At 28.7% G+C, this 19,759-nt stretch overlaps 3 protein-coding genes across 10 annotated transcripts in view; 2 read left to right on the top strand and 1 right to left on the bottom strand.

The window, feature by feature from the left end:
* LOC143147899 (sodium-independent sulfate anion transporter) overlaps positions 1-8,785 on the top strand; it is a 30,598-nt gene extending 21,813 nt beyond the window's left edge. Inside the window, exons 3-11 of one of the 2 annotated variants that reach the window (XM_076313612.1) lie at positions 939-1,174; positions 3,099-3,300; positions 4,406-4,626; positions 5,350-5,695; positions 6,629-6,931; positions 7,467-7,612; positions 7,800-7,970; positions 8,081-8,171; positions 8,421-8,785. In XM_076313612.1, coding sequence (XP_076169727.1) covers positions 939-1,174; positions 3,099-3,300; positions 4,406-4,626; positions 5,350-5,695; positions 6,629-6,931; positions 7,467-7,612; positions 7,800-7,970; positions 8,081-8,171; positions 8,421-8,455 — 1,751 coding nt within the window. In that variant the 3' untranslated portion in view covers positions 8,456-8,785. Of the gene's footprint in view, positions 1-938; positions 1,175-3,098; positions 3,301-4,405; positions 4,627-5,349; positions 5,696-6,628; positions 6,932-7,466; positions 7,613-7,799; positions 7,971-8,080; positions 8,261-8,420 lie in introns of both variants that reach the window. The other variant, XM_076313611.1, reaches the window with a different exon arrangement.
* LOC143147902 (galactokinase) lies at positions 7,692-19,577 on the bottom strand. 6 transcript variants are annotated; one of them, XM_076313624.1, is made up of 7 exons: positions 19,468-19,577; positions 18,784-18,956; positions 10,147-10,333; positions 9,906-10,048; positions 9,486-9,783; positions 9,071-9,392; positions 7,692-8,986 (listed from the first exon to the last, which is right to left on the bottom strand). In XM_076313624.1, the coding sequence occupies exons 3-7, from the start codon at positions 10,322-10,324 to the stop codon at positions 8,917-8,919; spliced, it is 1,011 nt and encodes a 336-aa protein (XP_076169739.1). In that variant the 5' UTR covers positions 10,325-10,333; positions 18,784-18,956; positions 19,468-19,577; the 3' UTR covers positions 7,692-8,916. The 6 variants fall into 6 exon arrangements, with proteins under 6 accessions (XP_076169739.1, XP_076169738.1, XP_076169736.1 ...); XM_076313623.1 differs by lacking the exon at positions 19,468-19,577 and adding an exon at positions 18,995-19,385 and having other exon boundaries at positions 18,784-18,929; XM_076313621.1 differs by lacking the exon at positions 19,468-19,577 and adding an exon at positions 18,995-19,385 and having other exon boundaries at positions 18,784-18,884.
* LOC143147901 (uncharacterized) lies at positions 11,701-15,221 on the top strand. 2 transcript variants are annotated; one of them, XM_076313619.1, is made up of 10 exons: positions 11,701-11,860; positions 12,066-12,203; positions 12,899-13,085; positions 13,272-13,407; positions 13,519-13,736; positions 13,799-13,859; positions 13,974-14,102; positions 14,170-14,496; positions 14,594-14,676; positions 14,777-15,221. In XM_076313619.1, the coding sequence occupies exons 2-10, from the start codon at positions 12,140-12,142 to the stop codon at positions 14,901-14,903; spliced, it is 1,332 nt and encodes a 443-aa protein (XP_076169734.1). In that variant the 5' UTR covers positions 11,701-11,860; positions 12,066-12,139; the 3' UTR covers positions 14,904-15,221. The 2 variants fall into 2 exon arrangements, with proteins under 2 accessions (XP_076169734.1, XP_076169733.1); XM_076313618.1 differs by having other exon boundaries at positions 11,852-12,203.
* Positions 19,578-19,759: the final 182 nt, after the last annotated feature.

Genomic DNA, 19,759 nt, shown 5'->3' with positions numbered 1-19,759 from the left:
TCAGCCACGTCTCCACATTTACAACGCTCGACGCAAAACATACTAACACATGTATGTTTAATATGATAAGCATATTATTCAACACTATTGTAAAATAAAATTGTAGAAAAAGTACATATTAGTGTAACTATTACACTAAGTAAGTGTAATTCATTTAGTCAAAACTCAGACAGGCATCTATATAGACTTTGAAACTGGCTCTTTTGTAAATGGATCGTTACATAAATAAATTTAACGAAGAATCATCTTATTTTTGGTTACATCACGAATTGCAAGACGCCCTTAGGATCGTATTATCGTATCTACGAAATAAAAAAATCTAATGGTCTCTAAAATGATTAATTTCTGGTTGTGGGTTTGTTAAAATTTGTTGCTTTCTTTCCTAAGCTTTACCAATCAATTGAGATTCTGCTTATAATTCTGAAACATCGGTGAAACTATATTAAACGCACAATACTTCTTTCGTCTTTGATAATTGCTCGCGTAAATATTATTAAATTATTTTACAATCATGTGTAAGTAAAGAGATTTATCCGGAGTACTCGTTTCTTGCTATGCAATACCTCTAAAGGAAATTGACTATATGTAAAACCTGTGACTCTACGTTTGAACAAAAATAATAATAAACTGCTATAAATCCCCAAGAAGAGTATTCAATTATTTTTGTTCATCGTTTCAGTAAAGTGAGACGTTTATCAGGATTACTCGTTGCTTGTTATAAAACATAGCTAACAGGAATTTACTGTAGAAGCTGCGACTATATCTTTGAACAAAAAGAATAATAAACCGCTGTAAATCCCTGTGAAGTGAGTCAAGGTTTAATTCGTAACGCAATTGAGAAAGAGCGTTCGATATAATGTGTATTTTCTCGTATCGCTTAACAGAGATATCTGAAAAACAGGGCGAGTTTATGTAACCGTTCACGTAACATGTTTCAGTTCCACAAAATCCAGAAAGGAATTTGTTATGTTCATTGGGAAGGAGATGGCTGTACCAACGAATCAAAAAATCGTGCAAGAAAAAGTTACTCTACAAAAGGGTACCTATTGTGGCGTGGTTACAAACGTATCGCAAAGACTACGTAGCGAGCGATCTGGTTGCCGGTATTACCGTAGGCCTTACCGTTATACCGCAAGCAATAGCCTATGCGAATGTTGCAGGACTTCCTTTACAGGTAAGGACATTAACGTTCGTTCACCTTTGGAAATCTTTCTTAAACCAGGTTTTGTTGTTTTAGAACGAAATGTTGTTTGCTGTATCCGTTAATGCATAATGATTCTTTGACGTGTGTGTATATGCTTCCAATAAGTGCAAAATCATTGAGTTGTGACACGCGAAACGGCAGCGTGCGGCCATCACTTCAATGTTTACATATAGTATTCGATTCACGCACGGGAACCATAAATTGGTGTACACACTATCGACCAAAAATGTGAAACCATTTCACTTGTTGGTACTTTCTATTTTTGCCAGCAAAGTTACAAAGCTTTAAATACCATTTGCATGGATATTCTGGGGTGTTTGCGTCCTATGAATTTTGAAAAGACGTTTTTTATGACGTGCCTCGAATAGAAAGAGAATAATACAAGTGCTGTTTGGAATCTTGTCGAAATAGCAAAATAAACTAATGCTTGATGAAAATTGAAAGTATCTCCGTTGGGAGTAACCATTTAGTATATCATTTTTCTAATGGTATTTTACTTGTATTACAGAGTTCTTGTGCGCAGAAAGTAATTTTCAGATACAAGGGTAATTCATCTTTCTGCGTGTTGATTTATATTCAGAAGAATTTGTTGTTACTTTTTATGCAGAATTCTTCGTAAAAATCCTTGAATCAAGGAAATTGGTTTATAAGATGGTTGAAGATTTTACAACCTTGAGAATTATTTTAAATTTGATACTAGCTACTTTTATATTTCTTCTAATTAATTGAGCAATACTAAGGCAATTGTGTCATTCAAACCTTCAAATATAATTATGTACACTTAAAGCTGAAAATATGATACTTTATAATACAAAGAAACTTATCTACTATTTATAATATTGGCACTTGCGTTTTGCGAAGGTAATTTACAAATAAAGTTAAAATATTGAAATTAACAAATAATTTTGCTACACGTACGAAGAGATTGTTCTGAGAATCGCTTAAGAAGGAACTATTATTTTCAACTTTTTACTTCACTAAAGAAGAAAATAACGAGCTCGATCGAACGTATATTTAAATTTGATTGTATTCCTTCGACTTATTTTGAGGTACAGAATCACTCTTCGGTTTTACCACGTCTTTTGATCTACTTTATAAGTTGGTCTCACAATTAGTGAATGTATAAAACATGGTTATACGAAGAGTGAGTTTTGGTTTTTAATTAAATATTTGAAAATTATTGGACAGAGGGCCAATATCTACAACTTCGTGTAGAATGACAAAGTTCCTTTTAAACCTTCTATTAATCTAATTTGAATCTTTAAACTATTTAATTTATCGTTTATGAAGCATTCCGTATAAAATGTAATCGTAACATGTTAAGAATTATGGATTGCCTCTGTATCTAAACAATTATTTCCTACAATTCTTTTAAGTATTATTAAAAACGTTAAGCTGACAAGTAATCATCCGATAGTAACTTCTAATAATAATTTTCATAGCAGGCGTAGCGTATTGTTATCAGTCGAATCGATTTTATAATAATGAATAACAATTTCATCGAACATTGTATTTTTCACTACTAATCGTGTTTCAAAATGACATTATTACTTTTTCTGATCAAGAAGAAGTGGAAGAAAAATCTCTTCCAAATTCATGGAATTTAAACCATCAGAATCCTAGAAAAATGGGATTCAAAACTTTGTAACTTGTTAGCAAAGGTTTTTCAATTCAAATGAATAATTCCGTTAATAAAAGTACTTTAGCAACGAAGTCTTCGTATCGTAACTTAAACATACAAACGTTTCGTGTGTTGCATTCCAATTATAATGCAATATGCACAATTTAAATTTGACATCGAATTTAACGATTATTATGATAGTAAATCAATTGTTTATGAAAATCTTTGAAATCGAAACCAGAGGAGCATACGAATATGTGTTTTACTTTGCAGTACGGTTTATATTCTTCTTTTATGGCATGCTTCGTATACACCATCCTAGGATCCTGCAAAGATGTACCGGTTGGACCAACAGCAATTATCGCAATCTTGACTAGGGAAACGTTACAAAAATCGGACTTAGAGCCCGACTTTGCAGTCCTCTTAACCCTCGTATCTGGCTGCGTGTGTTTGCTGATGGGGATCTTACAATTAGGTGATAACATCATTAATGATCTTTAAATCTCGCTTTGCAAACGATATATCCAATTCCAATATATCAATATTCAAATCACCTTTATATACATGGTATATTAAAATATCTAAGGTGCTGAGAAAGCTTTGTCGTATGGAATTCAAATAACATTACAGTCTGTAAATAATTTTTCTATAATTTTATACATTTATGTGTGACATAATTTTCTATGACTAATTTCAACGTCCGACGAACCATATAAAGTATAACGGAAACACTTTAAAAATTTATTGTGAACATAATTAAACGATGGAACTATTCAAACACTTTGCATACATAATACATCCCGAAAAGTGATCTCTTTCTTTTTAATTGAAATGTACTATAAAATGTTTTGCACGTCGCTTTTGTGCTTAAGAAACTCGACTTTTAAACTACCGGAATGTGAAATATGACTGACGTATCTAGATCTAGTTACAGATGTCTATTCTTGTATACAATTGATAAAAATAGTAATTTGTAACTAAATATACTATTTTTGTAGCAAACGAAGAATAAAAAGTTCTTAATCGACCCGTCGAGAATTATTCGTAGTCCCACATTTATCTATTTGATGTAAAATGCGATTCTTTCTTCCTGTAATACGAATAATTTGTTTGCATTCATTTATTAATTTTGTGCAAATATATTTTAGACGAATTAATGCTTATTATCACATTTATTTTCATTTTAACAAACTATCATTATTATTACGGATTGACAAATATTTTTAAACAATTTGTATTTTCTATTTAATATTGTTAGTCCACAACGTTTCTATTATTCAACTAAAACTACTTATCGAAGCGAATAAATATTGCAGACGGCTGATACTTTTGCATTTATCGTGTAACTCTTTACATTCCTTTGTTTACATTCTACATTTCATAAATAATAAAATATATGTAAAATCCACTATCTATCGGAAAGACTGATCAAATACCAAAGTTCTTGGATTCTCTTCTTTTTTAACACCTTTCAAACCTAATAACACGCTTTACAATACCATTTTACATAATATAGGAAAATTGTTTAAATATTATATTATGAATTTGCTTAATAAATGTTTACATATTTTTCCCATTAGGTTTCCTATTGGACTTCATATCAGGACCAGTTTCGGTCGGTTTCACATCTGCGGCAGCGATTATTATTGCCACCAGCCAAGTAAAGGATATATTAGGCATAAATATCAATGGTAGCAAATTCGTCGATGTGTGGCAAAAAATATTTGAAAAAATTGGCGAAACGAAACTTTGGGATACTGCGTTGGGCATCACGTGCATAATCGTCCTTCTTCTTCTCAGAGTCAGTACCGTTAAAATTCAATTATCAGAGATTAGAGATGAAATGGAAGATTAAATAATGAAACGAATTAATTTTTATATCGAAATTTGTAGCAGATATAACGTTTACTTCAAACCTTATACATACAATGCGTGACAACTTCCAATTGAAAATACCCCTTGCACTTAAAGGGTCTGTCCAATTTGAAGTCACAAGAAGCCTTAAACAGCTTTGAGGTTCAACTCATCTCGTAAAAATACGAGAATAGATACAGAGTACAGTTCAGTCTTATAATATTGGTAATTTTTCGAATTTCTCCATAATTTTCTCAGCATAGTGTCTTTAAGACATGAAACTTTAAAAAAGAAATTAATTTTTTTCTTTTTACATTTTGTTAAACCTCAAAGTAGACAAATCCTTTAAAGAATTTTCGTTTCTGTTCTATTGGTACATCCAATCCCATGCGATAACCTTGTTCGTGAATTGTATCCCCTTTTATCTACAGACGTTACACCCCCACAAACCTCATTATCAAATATCTTGTCATAGATATGATTTTATACCAATGATTGATGTACATCTAACGATTTAAATTTATTTAAATTTATCCCAATAATTGGAATTAAACATTTCGTGAAATATTAACTAAATCAACTACCGAAAATTGATTACCTCGGACGTCATTACCTTTTACTTTTGTTATAGTAAAAATGAAAATACTTTTTCACGCTTATTTCGTTCCAGAAAATCAAAGACGTAATGGCAATGCGGAAAACTACAAAAATGCCGTCGAAAGTACAAATGATTATGCAAAAATCTCTCTGGCTGCTTTCTACGTCTCGAAATATCCTCGTGGTCCTTATTTGCGCGGTTATGAGCTGGCTTTTAGAAAGTCATTTAGGTTGCTCGCCGGTCAAGCTGACAGGTCATGTTAAACAAGGACTTCCGGAATTTCAGGCACCACCTTTTCAAACGCAACACAAAAATGAAACTTACGAGTTCGTCGATATGATATCTGCTCTGGGTTCTGGATGTCTAATTATTCCTCTATTGAGTCTTTTGGAAACAATTTCTATCGCCAAAGTCTTCAGTAAGTCACAAAACATTGTTACCAACTACACAGCTCGCTTTCAAAATACATAATATACTGATAGTTAGAAAATATTTCTTTGAATAAAGCATTCATATTAATACATTGTTCAAAGTGGTATTAGAAACAGCTAAGTAAATCGATTAACTAGTAGTAATAAAACAATTGTTTACACGATACTAACAATACTTGAAACGACAACGTATAATGCGATAATTAACACCTTCGATACTTCTTTACTTCTTTACTTTTCAACTCATCAAAAAATGTCTGGAGAAATGTAATCAATACCAGTGTTTCTCAAATTGTGGAGCAGTTGAACCTCCCAAAGATCCACGAATTCTCAAAGAAAAAAAATGATATTACTTAATCGAATAAAAAACCTGTCATAGTATTTTATTTTTATTAAAAACACCTGTTACGAATCAAAACAAAAATTGGAAACCGAAAAGCTTGAAAGTCGCTGCCCTGGAGAGTCACGGTCCGTAATTGAAGAAACTCTATTGTAAATCATATTGAAGAATAGTTCGATGAACCATAATTTTGAAATGATCTCAAACTTGAATATTCGTATAAAATATGCAGAAACTTACAAATTCCTCGATTTTACTACAAACGTGTACACTTTAATAACGACTACGTCTTACACATATAGACGGAACTTGAATCAACGATCGGTGCATTTATTGTACAATCTACCGATTCAAAATTTAAGTTTAAGAACCCTTCAAGGTCGTATCGCCATAGATCATTGAATAGTGTTTCACGATTAATTGCATCACTATACTAAAAGTATTATAGAAGGAAACGCCATATTTTAATTCGAATAATCAATATGACGATTCGTCTCGCGTTTCCGTTTCAAATAGATATGCCTATTATTATAGAGACTCGAGAGGAAGATGGTGTTTATTAACGATCACACGTTCGTAGATGAGGGTAAACCAATTGACGCTACTCAAGAAATGCTAGCTTTGGGTGCGTGCAACGTCGTGTCAGCTTTCGTTTCCTCCATGCCTGTCAGCGGTGGCCTCAGCCGTGGAGCGGTAAACCATTCATCCGGAGTGAAGACTACACTCGGCGGTGTTTATACCGGTCTTCTAGTACTCGTTTCGCTTCAGTTCCTCACCCCGTATCTTTACTTTATCCCTAATGCCGCCCTCGCAGCGATCATAATCGCCGCAGTCATCTTCATGGTGGAATTACACGTAATCAAACCCATATGGCGAACTAAAAGTACGTTCTTCGATTTTCTATTTCCTTTCTGCATCGCACAAAGTGTAAATGAACGAACAACGTGCAAACTTTAAGAATCGATAGAATATATTCAAAGAAACAAAGAAACCTTGATAAACGTATACCCGAATACTGATTCAGTTTCAGAGATTTTCAACTTCTTAATTTGTACTTACGAAATATTTTCCATAGAAAATTTACCAATCGTCGATAACTCTCGTAATACGTTATTCCACAGTGCGTGTGTCGGGCAAAGAACTGCCCAGTGATTTACAAACTAAAAAGTTGAATACCTCTGTAATTATTAGTGCCCGTATATACATAAGTTTCCGTACTCGTTTGTTTCGTACAATAAGTTCTATCAACTTCCAAACGTTGTACGTATGTATCTAAAGTTTGTTTGCACTATGTACTTATTAAATGTTAAGAATGAAACTTTTGATTGATGTATATATTTTATAGAACTATAATAAATTGAGTAATTAAAAAAGAAATGACAGGAGTAGAATTATATGTTTGCTTTGACTTTTTTCAGAAATTGATCTCGTACCAGCATCAGCCACATTTTTATGCTGTCTTTTTATAAGACTCGAACTAGGTATAGTGATTGGTATCGGTATAAACGTCCTGTTCCTACTTTACGCTTCAGCAAGGCCGTCGTTACGAGTTCATAAAGATACGGTAAGAGAACTTTCATTTTACAGCATGCATATTAACTTACTTAGCAATCAAGAATAGTAGGAAAGCTAAATCAGTCATGCTGAAGTACGGAAAGAAATGAAAATTTTATTATTCTCTGTGTTAGATACGAGCGCACGCTTCTTCTATTTTTATTAATACATCTCTAAAATAATTTTTTCTGTTGCAGAGTATAAACGGTTGTGAATATCTCGTCATAACGCCCGATAGAAGCCTTGTTTTTCCGAGTGTTGAGTACGTGCGTGCTGTAATTAGTAAGCACGGTACGAAGCAGGGAACCGCAGTACCTGTTGTCATAGATTCTACACATATTCAAGCAGCAGACTTTACGGCCGCAAAAGTATGTTTAATAACAGTATGTACATAAAGTACCGTTTGAAAAACCAAGTTACGAAATTATAAATCGCATAAATCATATTAATTGTATTAAAATTAACGTAAATTGTTTAGGGTGTGAAGAATTTAACAGAGGATTTTTCTAAACGTGGACAGCCCTTAATCTTTCATAATTTAAAGCCGAGCGTCATCGAAATTTTCAAAGGTGTGAAACCTTCGGGTTTGAGATGTAGTTCTAACGAAGTCGAGCTTAATGACTGCCTTAAAGGAAACTAAAATATCATTATTTATACAGTATGTTTCAAAAATTTAATATTAATAAATTACTAACTAATTAACAATAGCTTAATTTATTTCTTACAAGTGTTAAAGTTACGTACCTTGAAAATTGAGGATATAGCGATACATACATATATACGCATACAAACGCTTTAAAACTCTGATTTATTTTCAGAATTTTCAAATGTTTTGGCAGCCGCTACCTATTGACAATACTTGGATATTCGTAGAAATTCCGTCCTGCGATTACTCCCTTTTATCTTATAAGGGACCTTATCAATATCTATTTATGTATGGCACTAGTGTTTTACATGTTTTTTATACATATACAATATTATACGTGTCTATTTAGTAATTACTCTTTATTACTATTAATATATCTCTTATAAGTGTATATTTCTACAAAAGATATTAACAAATGATAAAATATACTGTCACCGTTTAGCTTAAATGGTATACTATACAAAAATTGAAATTTAAGCATAATTGAATTAATGTACATATTTTTCCAAACTATACTGCTCTCTTCCCAAAATTAAAAAACCGTATTTAATATAAATTTGAAAAGAAAAAGTTCCAGAGTTTTTAGTTAATTATTATAACTTATCTATACTCTTGCTATGTGAGATTAAATCATTTTTAATTTTAATTTCTTCTCATTGATATACCGTTTAATTTATTTCCAGTACTTTTGCTCCCATTGCAGGTTTTGCAACGTAAAACGTGGCATTTCCAGGATATCTATAAAAAAAACAGTAATATTTGTGAAAACTATTACCAAATATTAAGGCTGTAGTAATGCTAAAAAATTGAATGAAATCTAACTTAGCCTTTATATGTTCTATAACTTCATCAATTATATCCTTTTTTAATAAAGTTACTGTACAACCCCCAAAACCAGCACCAGTTAAACGACTTCCTAAAACACCATTTATTTCTCTTGCCAATGATACTAAGATATCAAGTTCAACAGAAGAAACTTCATAGTCATTTTTTAATGAATCATGACTTTCATTCATTAACTGTCCAAACTTGTTAAAATCTCCTTTTTCAAGTGCAACTGCAGCATCAATTGTTCTCTGAATTTCTGTCACTACGTGCCGACTTCTTTTTATCATTTCTTCAGGTGCATTTTGTAATTGCAAAACTAGAAATAAATCAGAACACAAGAAATAAGTATTGATTACAAAATTTAATACAAAGGTAAGTTTCTCTTTTTAAAATCAAATCTTGCTTTCACCTTGAATATCACTTATAGATGCTTCACGCAAACTTTTTTTATTTAACTTTTTGGCAGCTTCATAACAGCTATCTCTACGTTTACAATATGCACTTGAACTTAATTTATGAGGAGTATTAGAATTAGTAATAAGAAAAACGTAATCGTTCATTTGAGATATAGGTATTTGCTTAGTACTAAGATCTCTACAATCAAGAAGAAGAGCATGACCTTCTTTTCCCATTACAGAAATAAATTGATCCATAATACCACAAGGAACTCCAGCATAATCATGTTCAGCAGATTGACATGCCAAAGCCTAAAATATAGTGTATATCACCTTTAATTATTTTTAATTTTTAATGGAAAAAATTAAAAAATGAAATGCGCAACATAGAAAAATTAATATTAGTAAACTTTAATGAAAATGGTTAATTATACCTTATCTTCTAGCTTATTCAATTGTACACCAGTTATTGCTTCTAAAAATGTGTAAGTAGCAACCTCTAAAGCAGCCGAACTACTAAGACCAGCACCGATTGGTACAGATGATGCAATAACAGCATTGAAAGCTGGTGTATCACCTCAAATTGATATTTAATTAAAGTTAATACAATTGAATAACATATTACTAGTTACATTTTCATGAAATAAGTAGAAAAAAGTAAAATGTCGAACTTACAAGTAAAATATGCTATACATCCTTTCACATAGTTAGCCCATCTTGGTTCTCCTGGTTTTAAATTGTTAGAAGCAACTACCTCAAATTCAACCTGTTTTTCAAAACTAACTTCCTCACTAAGAGAAATAATTTTGTATCTTTTCGTGTCGCTACGTTTTCCAGCTATGACCGTAAACATAGGCAATGCCTAAAAATGTAAATATATAAATGTACCATTAACTCAGTACATTTTTATTTATTATTAATATGTGTATGATTCAACTTTTGAAATTAGTATCAATAACTGCTAGTATAGTTACACAGAAAATATGTGTAAAATCGAAAGTTTGATTTAACTTCTTTACTACTTATTTAATTAAGATTCTTTAATAATAGTGCACTGAAAATAAAATTAATTTTTTTAATTACGTCTATAAAAATTTAAAATTAATTGTGATAAATATTAATAAATTAATTAATTAATAAATATTAATTGTAATAATAACAATCGTTATGATCGCTAAAATCTTTTAAATTAAAAATATATTTTACAAATTTAACAAATTTATCATGAAAATTAGTTTCAATAATATAATTAATATTTTCACATAGTCAAAATTACAACCAGTGCTGTGATTTCGTTATTGATGATATCACAGTAAAAGTAGTTATCAGTACATCAAAAATAAAAAGATTGTATATCTCTATAAATTGAAGTTTCGTAATTGGATACATACGATAAAAATGATTGCGATAAATGTAATTAAATATCTTCTACCAAAATTAAACATTATTAATACTCAAAAAAGATAAATATATTACCAATGAAATAAATTTTCTTTTATCAATTCATTTTACGATAATACATTAAAATTTGCTATAAATAATAGAATTCTTTTTGTAATTCAAAATGCTTTTATATGGTAAAATTATCAAATAGTTAAATACGTAAACAATAATTACTCAAATGAAAACATAATATATACTACAATAATGAGAATATAGAAAATTAAGAATTGAAACCAACGATACGTTTTTTACATCTTTTAAAATATTACCTGATCTATAAAATATATTTTTCAATTAATGATAACGAACAACAATCAGAGATTAAGTTATTTTATTTAGGATAAAAAAATTGTAATTCATTTCAACATAGAGTATTTTACCATAGGTAAAACGAAACCTTCGTTGTAATCCGTGTGTTCTCCAATCAAGTTCACGCGACCCGGTGCACAAACACAAATATCTGCATTTTCGCCAAATTCCTTTGCAAAAACTTCTAAAGCTTTCAGTTTGATCTCATTCACAGTAGGTACTATTGTTACCATTTCTACAAACTCTTTTAAGTCTGTTTATATTTGTAATCACTTAATTTGCGCAAAACCTTCGAAACTCAAAGTTTATTTGATTTTGAACAATGCGTCGATCGATAGCGTAAGAACTTAATCAATAAAATTTGTAAAGATAAACAGACGTTTATGCCCTATACAACCATGGCATATTGAACAATACTGAAGATACGAATGTTCAATGTGTCTCCGCGAAGGAAAAATTAATATCAAGCACATCTTATCAGTTGAATTTCATATACTGTCACACAGCGGTTATGTGAGCATAAAACATCCAATATCATTTTAAAGCTTCAGTTAGATGAAGGTTTCTTACGTTATAGATTACATAAATATGCATATAATATTTAGCAATTAGTTTAACTAAACAAGCACGTTGCGCAGTAAGTAAATAATTAATCAGATTATTTGAATAAGAAAAACGCTCGTTTAACTCAGGCAAAACTATATATCTATGTATACTTGCGCGCGTTTTCTAATATGTGCGCCATAATATAACATACTCAGAATAGTGACATTTGATGTACGAACAGTATTGAACAGTATACATTTGTATCCTATCCATGATATATGGTTTTATGTCAGCAGAAAATGACAAATGTTCGGTTATTAAGAATTTCTAACCGATGATCCTGTTTGTGTAATGAAACAATTGTCAACTCATGACAATAATAGCAAATGATAATGCGATGACGGTCTCAAATCCACTCATCAAAGAACTGAAAGGTAATTTTGCGATTTAGATGTTTCTAGGTTAAAAAATTATTTTGTCAGTAAAACAACTAATTTATGACAGACCGTGGCTTTTTATCTATTCACAAACAAATTTGATTTATTTGCATTATAAGTTCTATTCTTATATTTTTTAAAATTTCATGAACAATTATTTAATGTATATAAAAAACTATGTACAATTACTTTTACATTATATGGAAATGGCTGTCTCGACAAATCGAACAGCATATGATACAATAAATCTAAAATTGGTTACAAATGTTGAAAATTTATTTAAATCGTATAAAATAATAAAACTTCTCTTTTACATTTTTCTTGTGTCGTACATATACAAAGTAATTCTGGATAATAATAAAAATAAATATATGTGTAATACAAATGTTATTAGCTAGACAAATTCTTATTCGAATATAATTTATTCTTATCTGTTAATAGAATTTACAACGTTTAAATTGTATTTAAAATATCAAAAATATTTTATATTTTTAATTTTTATTTTATTTGTTACAATGAAAATAAAACAATACAAATATTTCATATTAATTGATAAAATACCTGTTAATTAGATAATTGTAATATTCATTTTATTATTATACCTAATAAAACTAATGATATATTAAGTAACTATCAGAAACATTAAATTATTGAAACTTTTTTATGTCATTACTAATTTAATTTACTTTTAGGTTGGACACGGAGATTAATAGAATGTGATAAAGAAATTTATGATGGAAATATAGACTTGCCTTCTTTTTGTAAATGTTTAGAAAAATGTTTACAAAAGGGAATATTAATGCGTTTAAATACAATAGATTTTGCAAAGTTACCTGACGCTTGGTACTGGTTGGAAGAAATTGCAGAAAAACATTTTAGGTTCATAAAAACATCAATTATTTTCTAGTGTATTTTGTAAAATTTAATAAAAATGATATATGAATGTTAAATTATAGCAAAAGAAATTTGGTATAATTTAAATTCTTTTTAATACTTTATTATTTTCATTACTATAGCATTAATATTACTTTACATTTTTTTCAAATTAAGATAACATTGTTTTAGTTCCTGTTGCACTTACTCTTTAGTGGTTGAACAAGTGAAACAAAATCCAAAAGTGCATACACCTAGTGGACGTTTTAGGCTTTTAATTAGAACATGTTTAATGCGAAAGTGCCTTCATATGCCTATTGAAATACTGGTATATTTAAAATATATTTCTGAAATTTCTTTAATTAACATATAAGTTTTTTTTATTATCTATAATTCTACAGATGCTTTCATAACAATTATTATGTTCAAAATTGAATAGGTCAGGACACCATTAATGGCTACAGACTATTATGATAAAAACAGTATTCTAGGAGATGATATTCTTGGTGAAATATTTCTATCAGTATTGCTCCAAAGTAGTAAACTAAATTTTAAATTAAATTTACGAAATTCTAGTTTTTTGGATGAATCTTGGCATTTGCCAGAATGTGTGGCGTTGGAATTAGTACCGTGTAAAAGTTTAGGTATTTCTGTATGGTAAGCAACATTAATTATGAACAGAAAATTTTAACTCTGAATAATTGTCTTTATTATTACAGCTTTACTAAAGGAAAAGCTTTAATAGTTAATTTGGACAAAAATTCAGTAGCTGCAGAAGATGTAAGACATATAATACTTTATCTTTTGTTAGACTTTCATGCAAATATAAAATTAAATCTGTATTATAATAGTAAAAGATATTGATATTAATGTCTGCTTTTCATTCTGTACTAGGATAAAATTGAGATTGGAGATGTACTGGATGAAATAAATGGAAATGTTATAACATCTAATACTAAGGGACAGTTGCGCAAAATTATGAAGAAATCTATGGGTCAGCCAGTGTGTTTACATATAATTAGAGTATGTATTATAAAACAGCATTTTTTAAATGATAAAAAATTAGATTTTTATGATTTTGAACTTTCAGCATCGAAATAAAGAAACACAGGAAGTGTATACTCCAATAATGCATCTTATAAGGAACTCAGGTATTGAAAGTATGAAAAAGATTTTTAAAAAATCTGAAAAACATGATGATGAAAAAACTGAGACATCTAAAGCAAAGAATAAATCATTAAATGCTGGATTTTCCGTTAAATATTGTGGTTCTATATATATTGGTCCAGAAGGAGATGTTAAACAAATTGAAAGAGCAATTCTACAAGTTTTAAAATTGGAAGAAGTAAAATTAATCCCTGTCAAATTTGAATGCTTAGAAATTGGAATTAGAATAACAGAGGTCAGAGAGGATACAGTATGTAATCATAACTCTTTACAAGTTACTTTTAACAACTCTTAACATTTACAAATGTATGATATTGTAATACAGTAACTTTTATTTAAATGCTTAGGTAATATGTAAACAAAGTTACATGGAAATCTCATCTTGTGGTCGTACTGCAAATATTCCACATTTTTTCGCATTTATTGCAGGGTAATACAAATAATAGTATAATTTTTCCAATATGAGTTATAAATAATTTTACTTAATTAAAATACGATTTATATACATGTATTTTTAACTCAATTTACAGAGATACTAATTGTAATTTAGCAACCAAATTTGATGCGTATGTATTTTATCATCAAAATGAAAATGAGGTGCAGACTATATTACAAAGTTTGGACCAAGGATTTCAACGTACCCATTTTGCAGTTTAATCGTTTGAAATAAGAAAAACGATTATATACAAAATTCTTTTATGACAAAAACTATATTTTAAGTCACACATTTAGAATATTCCTGTTCGTATGTCTAGTCAATGTTAATGAATTATATTCTTTATTTATTTTACACCATAATTAGAGTTCTTTTCCTAATAAAACATATTTATCCTAAATATGTGTATATGAACAAAATTTGTGATTTTATTCACTGAAGAATACTTATTCTTTTATCGTAAAATCATGAAAAGTATAAATAAAATGATTCGTATAGTATATCAAATATTTTCCTACTAAATATGGTACATATCTATTTATAAATTCGACACTATGTGATATTAATTCCTAATTAAACATGATGTTTTATCTTTCATTATGTTTGAGATATGTACGTAATGTTAACATAAATATATTTATTAGACAATCAGTTGTATATATAATCAAAAGAACATATCACAATAAATGACTCTAAAATTTATTATGTATGTATCATTATATTTGTGTTTTTAAGAGATTTAATAAATTTATGATGATTTTTGTAAATATATAGCAAGTTGGTGTACACAGCATTCTGTTAATGATATCACTAATATTAATGACAACTGTTAATATAATTTTATATTTAAAAGTATGTGGAGGAAATGCGCGCACACGGAGGGTTTTGCTTATTAAAATGAAAATAATGTCATATAAACATAACCATATCTGTTTTTTTCAATTTTAATTTTTTAAACTTGTTAAAAAAAATTTGTATACTTTGTTGAGCAAAAATATTCAACACATTTTAAAATCCCATTAATATTTTGAATTGTTTAGTAATTATTTACAATGGACTGTGAAAATGTTCTAAATTAATTAACCTTTAGAGCCAACCTGTTTCAAATGCATACACAGACTCACAAAAATATTCGAACGATGACATATTCCTATTTGAAATTAACACAAACCGTACAGTATAATAAATATTTTGAGATTGTTACATATATCATGTACTTTCTTCATCTACCGATCATATTTATTATAATTTTGAATAGTATGACTAAAATGTAAGAAAATTTTATCGTATTTTACCCACATTTTTTTATGCATCATTAAAGGAATATCGTTAATAAAGATAGAGTGTGGATAAACAAAGTCACATGTCTATACAGAAGCGTATTGACCCGGGTATTCGCGAAATAAATATATAAGTTATTATGCATATACTAATGTATCATTACTAACATTTACAAGACGTTTTTAATGGTAACGAGTGAATGTTTTAGAATGGAATTTTAATCACATGAAAAAGTGCATGCTATTTAAATCTATATTTCACAGTATATATATTTTATAGATATAAGTGAAACCAAACAAAATTTCATTTTCTAAATACATAGATACTTTTTATTGCATACAAAAAGTACTTGGGCCCATGGAGAGATGATCGAACCTACAAGACCTTCGGGTTATTTACACGACGCTCTAACCAACAAAGCTAATGGGCCGTCTTGAACCCTGACCCCCTTTGTGCGCCATTTTATTATATATGTGCAGTGACAATTCTAAAAGTATTTAGATACAAATATTTAGAATAGAATTTCTTTGGACCTACGGTAGTTCTTAACTTGAATGTCGTGTCAACTTAGTAAACTAATGAAATTCTAGTTACATGACAAGTTATTTACATCCAACTTTATCGTTTAACGAAACATACTATACTTATTTCAGAATCAATTTATACATGAACTATTAAAGCAGAAAAGTAAAAATTTCATATTTTTTATTTTATCACTATAAAACTGCTTTAATCGAATACATAAGGTTCTTGCAATGAAAATGGTACCAAATACAATCATATAAACATGTTTATTTTTTTAAACAAGAATAATTTTTGTATAATTTGATTTTACTCATTGATATTTATAAAACCTTTACATCTGTACGAATTTTCAAAATTTTTAAATGCAATTAATTTTATTTGGGAGAGAGAAATTTAGAGTTTATTTTAAACTCTTGAACCCATGAAATTCAAAAATTAATTTTTGATTCATTAGTCCACTTTCTTGGGAATGGGTCACATATTCAAATTGTTATTTCATAAACTGGAAAAAAAATCCAACTACTCAATTCCTTCAAACTTTGTAAAAATTAAACTAAAGATTTATTATAACAAATAAACAAAAAAATATAAGGTCTTAGCAAAATTAAAAGAACAAATTCTACTTTTGAATTTATTGCGCACTCAGTTTTACTCTTCTTTTAGGCATTGTTTTTGCTCACTCATGTAAGTCTATATATCTATAATCTGATATTTACACTTTATTACACATATAGTGTTTGTAAATAAAGGCCTCAGTTATTTATCTAACACTTCCTTTTAACTGTGACCCTAACTTTAACATACTCATACATGCATTGTTTTACAAGAGGACTAAGATATTTCTGTCACACAAACTTATTGTTTTGAACGCTTTTGTTAACATATCAACTGGTTGTTGCTCCAATTTACAATATTTTACACTTATTGCACTTTTCTTAATTTTTTCATGCACAAAATTATAGTAAACACTCATATGTTTAGACTTCTTATTATATATATATTTTTTGCCTTTTGTATTACACTTTGATTGTTAATCCATAGTTTTGAAGACTTTATGGCTCCAAACAGTTTCTTATTCAATTGTTTCAAGTATAACAGCTAAATTTAGGCTCCATACTTAACACATTGTATACAGGTTACAAAGATATTTTGTATATAGCAAACTAAACTTTGTGGCCAGGTTACGAGACATCTTGTTTTAATGGTTTTTCATACATGCTTATTGATAACTTAAGAAATTGAAAATAAATTAATTTTCTTGTTACATTGCAGAATTTGTCATTTTTCTAACGATAAAAAGATGAAATATTAAGACTCAATAAATATAGTTAAATAATAAGAAATTAAAAAAAAATAATTTTAAGTTTGTTCGTCAATGGAAAAAGAAGTAAAACCAGTTATAATTGCAAATTGTACCGAATACAATTGCACAAAAGAGAATGCTTTACCAAATATATTCTGAAGCATTATTCAAGTTTATAAAATAAATAATAATTAATCGATTTAATTTTATTTACACAATAAATAATACTTAAAATGTAAAAAAATCTACATAATAAATAGATATATAAGAAACATATAGTAATGTTTAAAAATACTTTGTAAATGTACATTAAAAATTGCATATACATGTACTAAAAATTAATTTGTCTAATATATAAATTTTATTTTAATTTAATAAAATGTTACAAACATATTAAGGAATTCAATTTTTGTTAATTTTTAATGTCGAGAAATACTTAAAGTACTTAAAGTGCACCCAAATAATAAAAGTATGTTTTCTTATAATATATAATGTATAAGTATAATATTATTACTCAACAAATGGATTTTTTTGAAAGCTGTTATGTAACAAATTGGTTTTCTACCCCTAATTTTGAAAACAATTTTCATAATTTTTCCAATGAAAACGAATGGTAAAAAAAATAAGCGTCGAAAGCTTTTGTAAGAATAATCATATCTAATATAAAAATTTCATCAAAAACGTCAATTGTCATTTCAGAACTGTCTCTTATACGTACTGTTATGCGAAAAGCATTTAACACTTTGTTTACAAGTCACAGATTACGTATTCCATATTTTGAGTTTTATTAGTTATTCACAAGATCGCGAGAAAAATTGTTTCCCTAAATCAATTCTTTCCTTATAAATAATACGGAGTACGAATAAAAAAATATAATGGAAATTATTGAGATGTATGTTTTACTTTTCGTAAAAATATATTACAATTGATCGCAATCATTTACAGTTAAGTAACTAACTGTATTTTACTCGTTCTCGCTGTTTCATACTCACTCTGACTACATGTTTTTCTCACTTGTTCTCAGAGTTTCTCACTTTCTTTTACACATTTGCTACTTGATCTTTAAGTTGTTGCAGCTGATTGCAGCCCAGTCCTGACAAAGTAACAATTCGAAGGGCAACCGTATCCATTTAGTGCGCTAATTCAAACTACTTGAAATGTATATCTGTCAATTAAAGTTGTTATTAAGCAAGATAAACTTACCAATTATGTTTTATGTTGGTATATATACATGTATGCAGGATGTTTTACACAAAGATATAGGTGCTGTTCTGTTATTTTGTTACTTTTAATTTTATTGTAGTCTTTTACGTAAGATACATGGATCACCCTTAAGAGGTAGGTAGGGCTGATAACTCCATAATTTTAAATAAATTTTTCATTTTGCATTTTTTTTATATCGTTTCAAGACTAAGTAACAATTATTTAAGATATACCGCTGTATTTTGAATAGTTAAAGAGATATAGTGAATAATATTGTTCATCACGAGAATTTTCAGATGCTATGAAAAACATCAAAACCAACATGTAAGTTAGGAATTATTTTATTAAATGTCCAAGACGGTGTATATGTAGTTGTAAATATTTACCGACATCATTTAGGACATGCTATCAGATTTTGAAATAAGGAAAGTTCATTTATACTACACTAAACATTTATCAAAATAATTGACAACCTCAATATGTTGATCCAAATGCATTATATTTAAAATAAATGTAATGACAGATATTTTTTGTCATTTTTTCTTAACTATGTAAAGTAGGTGATCCAGCAACGACATTGCATATGTCAAATAAAGAGTGTCAGTATGTTTAAAATTTAAAAAAAATGAATTTTGTAGCTATTCGTAATGGGCTCAAAGAAGATACTTGTAATGCTTCGTGCGAGACACCCTGTATATATGTGTATAATATATATATATATATATATATCTTTTTTTATCATTAGCATAAATTCATGTAATATTA

Source organism: Ptiloglossa arizonensis, chromosome 6, assembly GCF_051014685.1.
Source record: "Ptiloglossa arizonensis isolate GNS036 chromosome 6, iyPtiAriz1_principal, whole genome shotgun sequence".
In the NCBI taxonomy this organism is placed as follows: Eukaryota; Metazoa; Arthropoda; class Insecta; order Hymenoptera; family Colletidae; genus Ptiloglossa; species Ptiloglossa arizonensis.
Note: the sequence above shows the minus strand (reverse complement) of the source record. Positions and strands in the feature narration are given on the sequence as shown.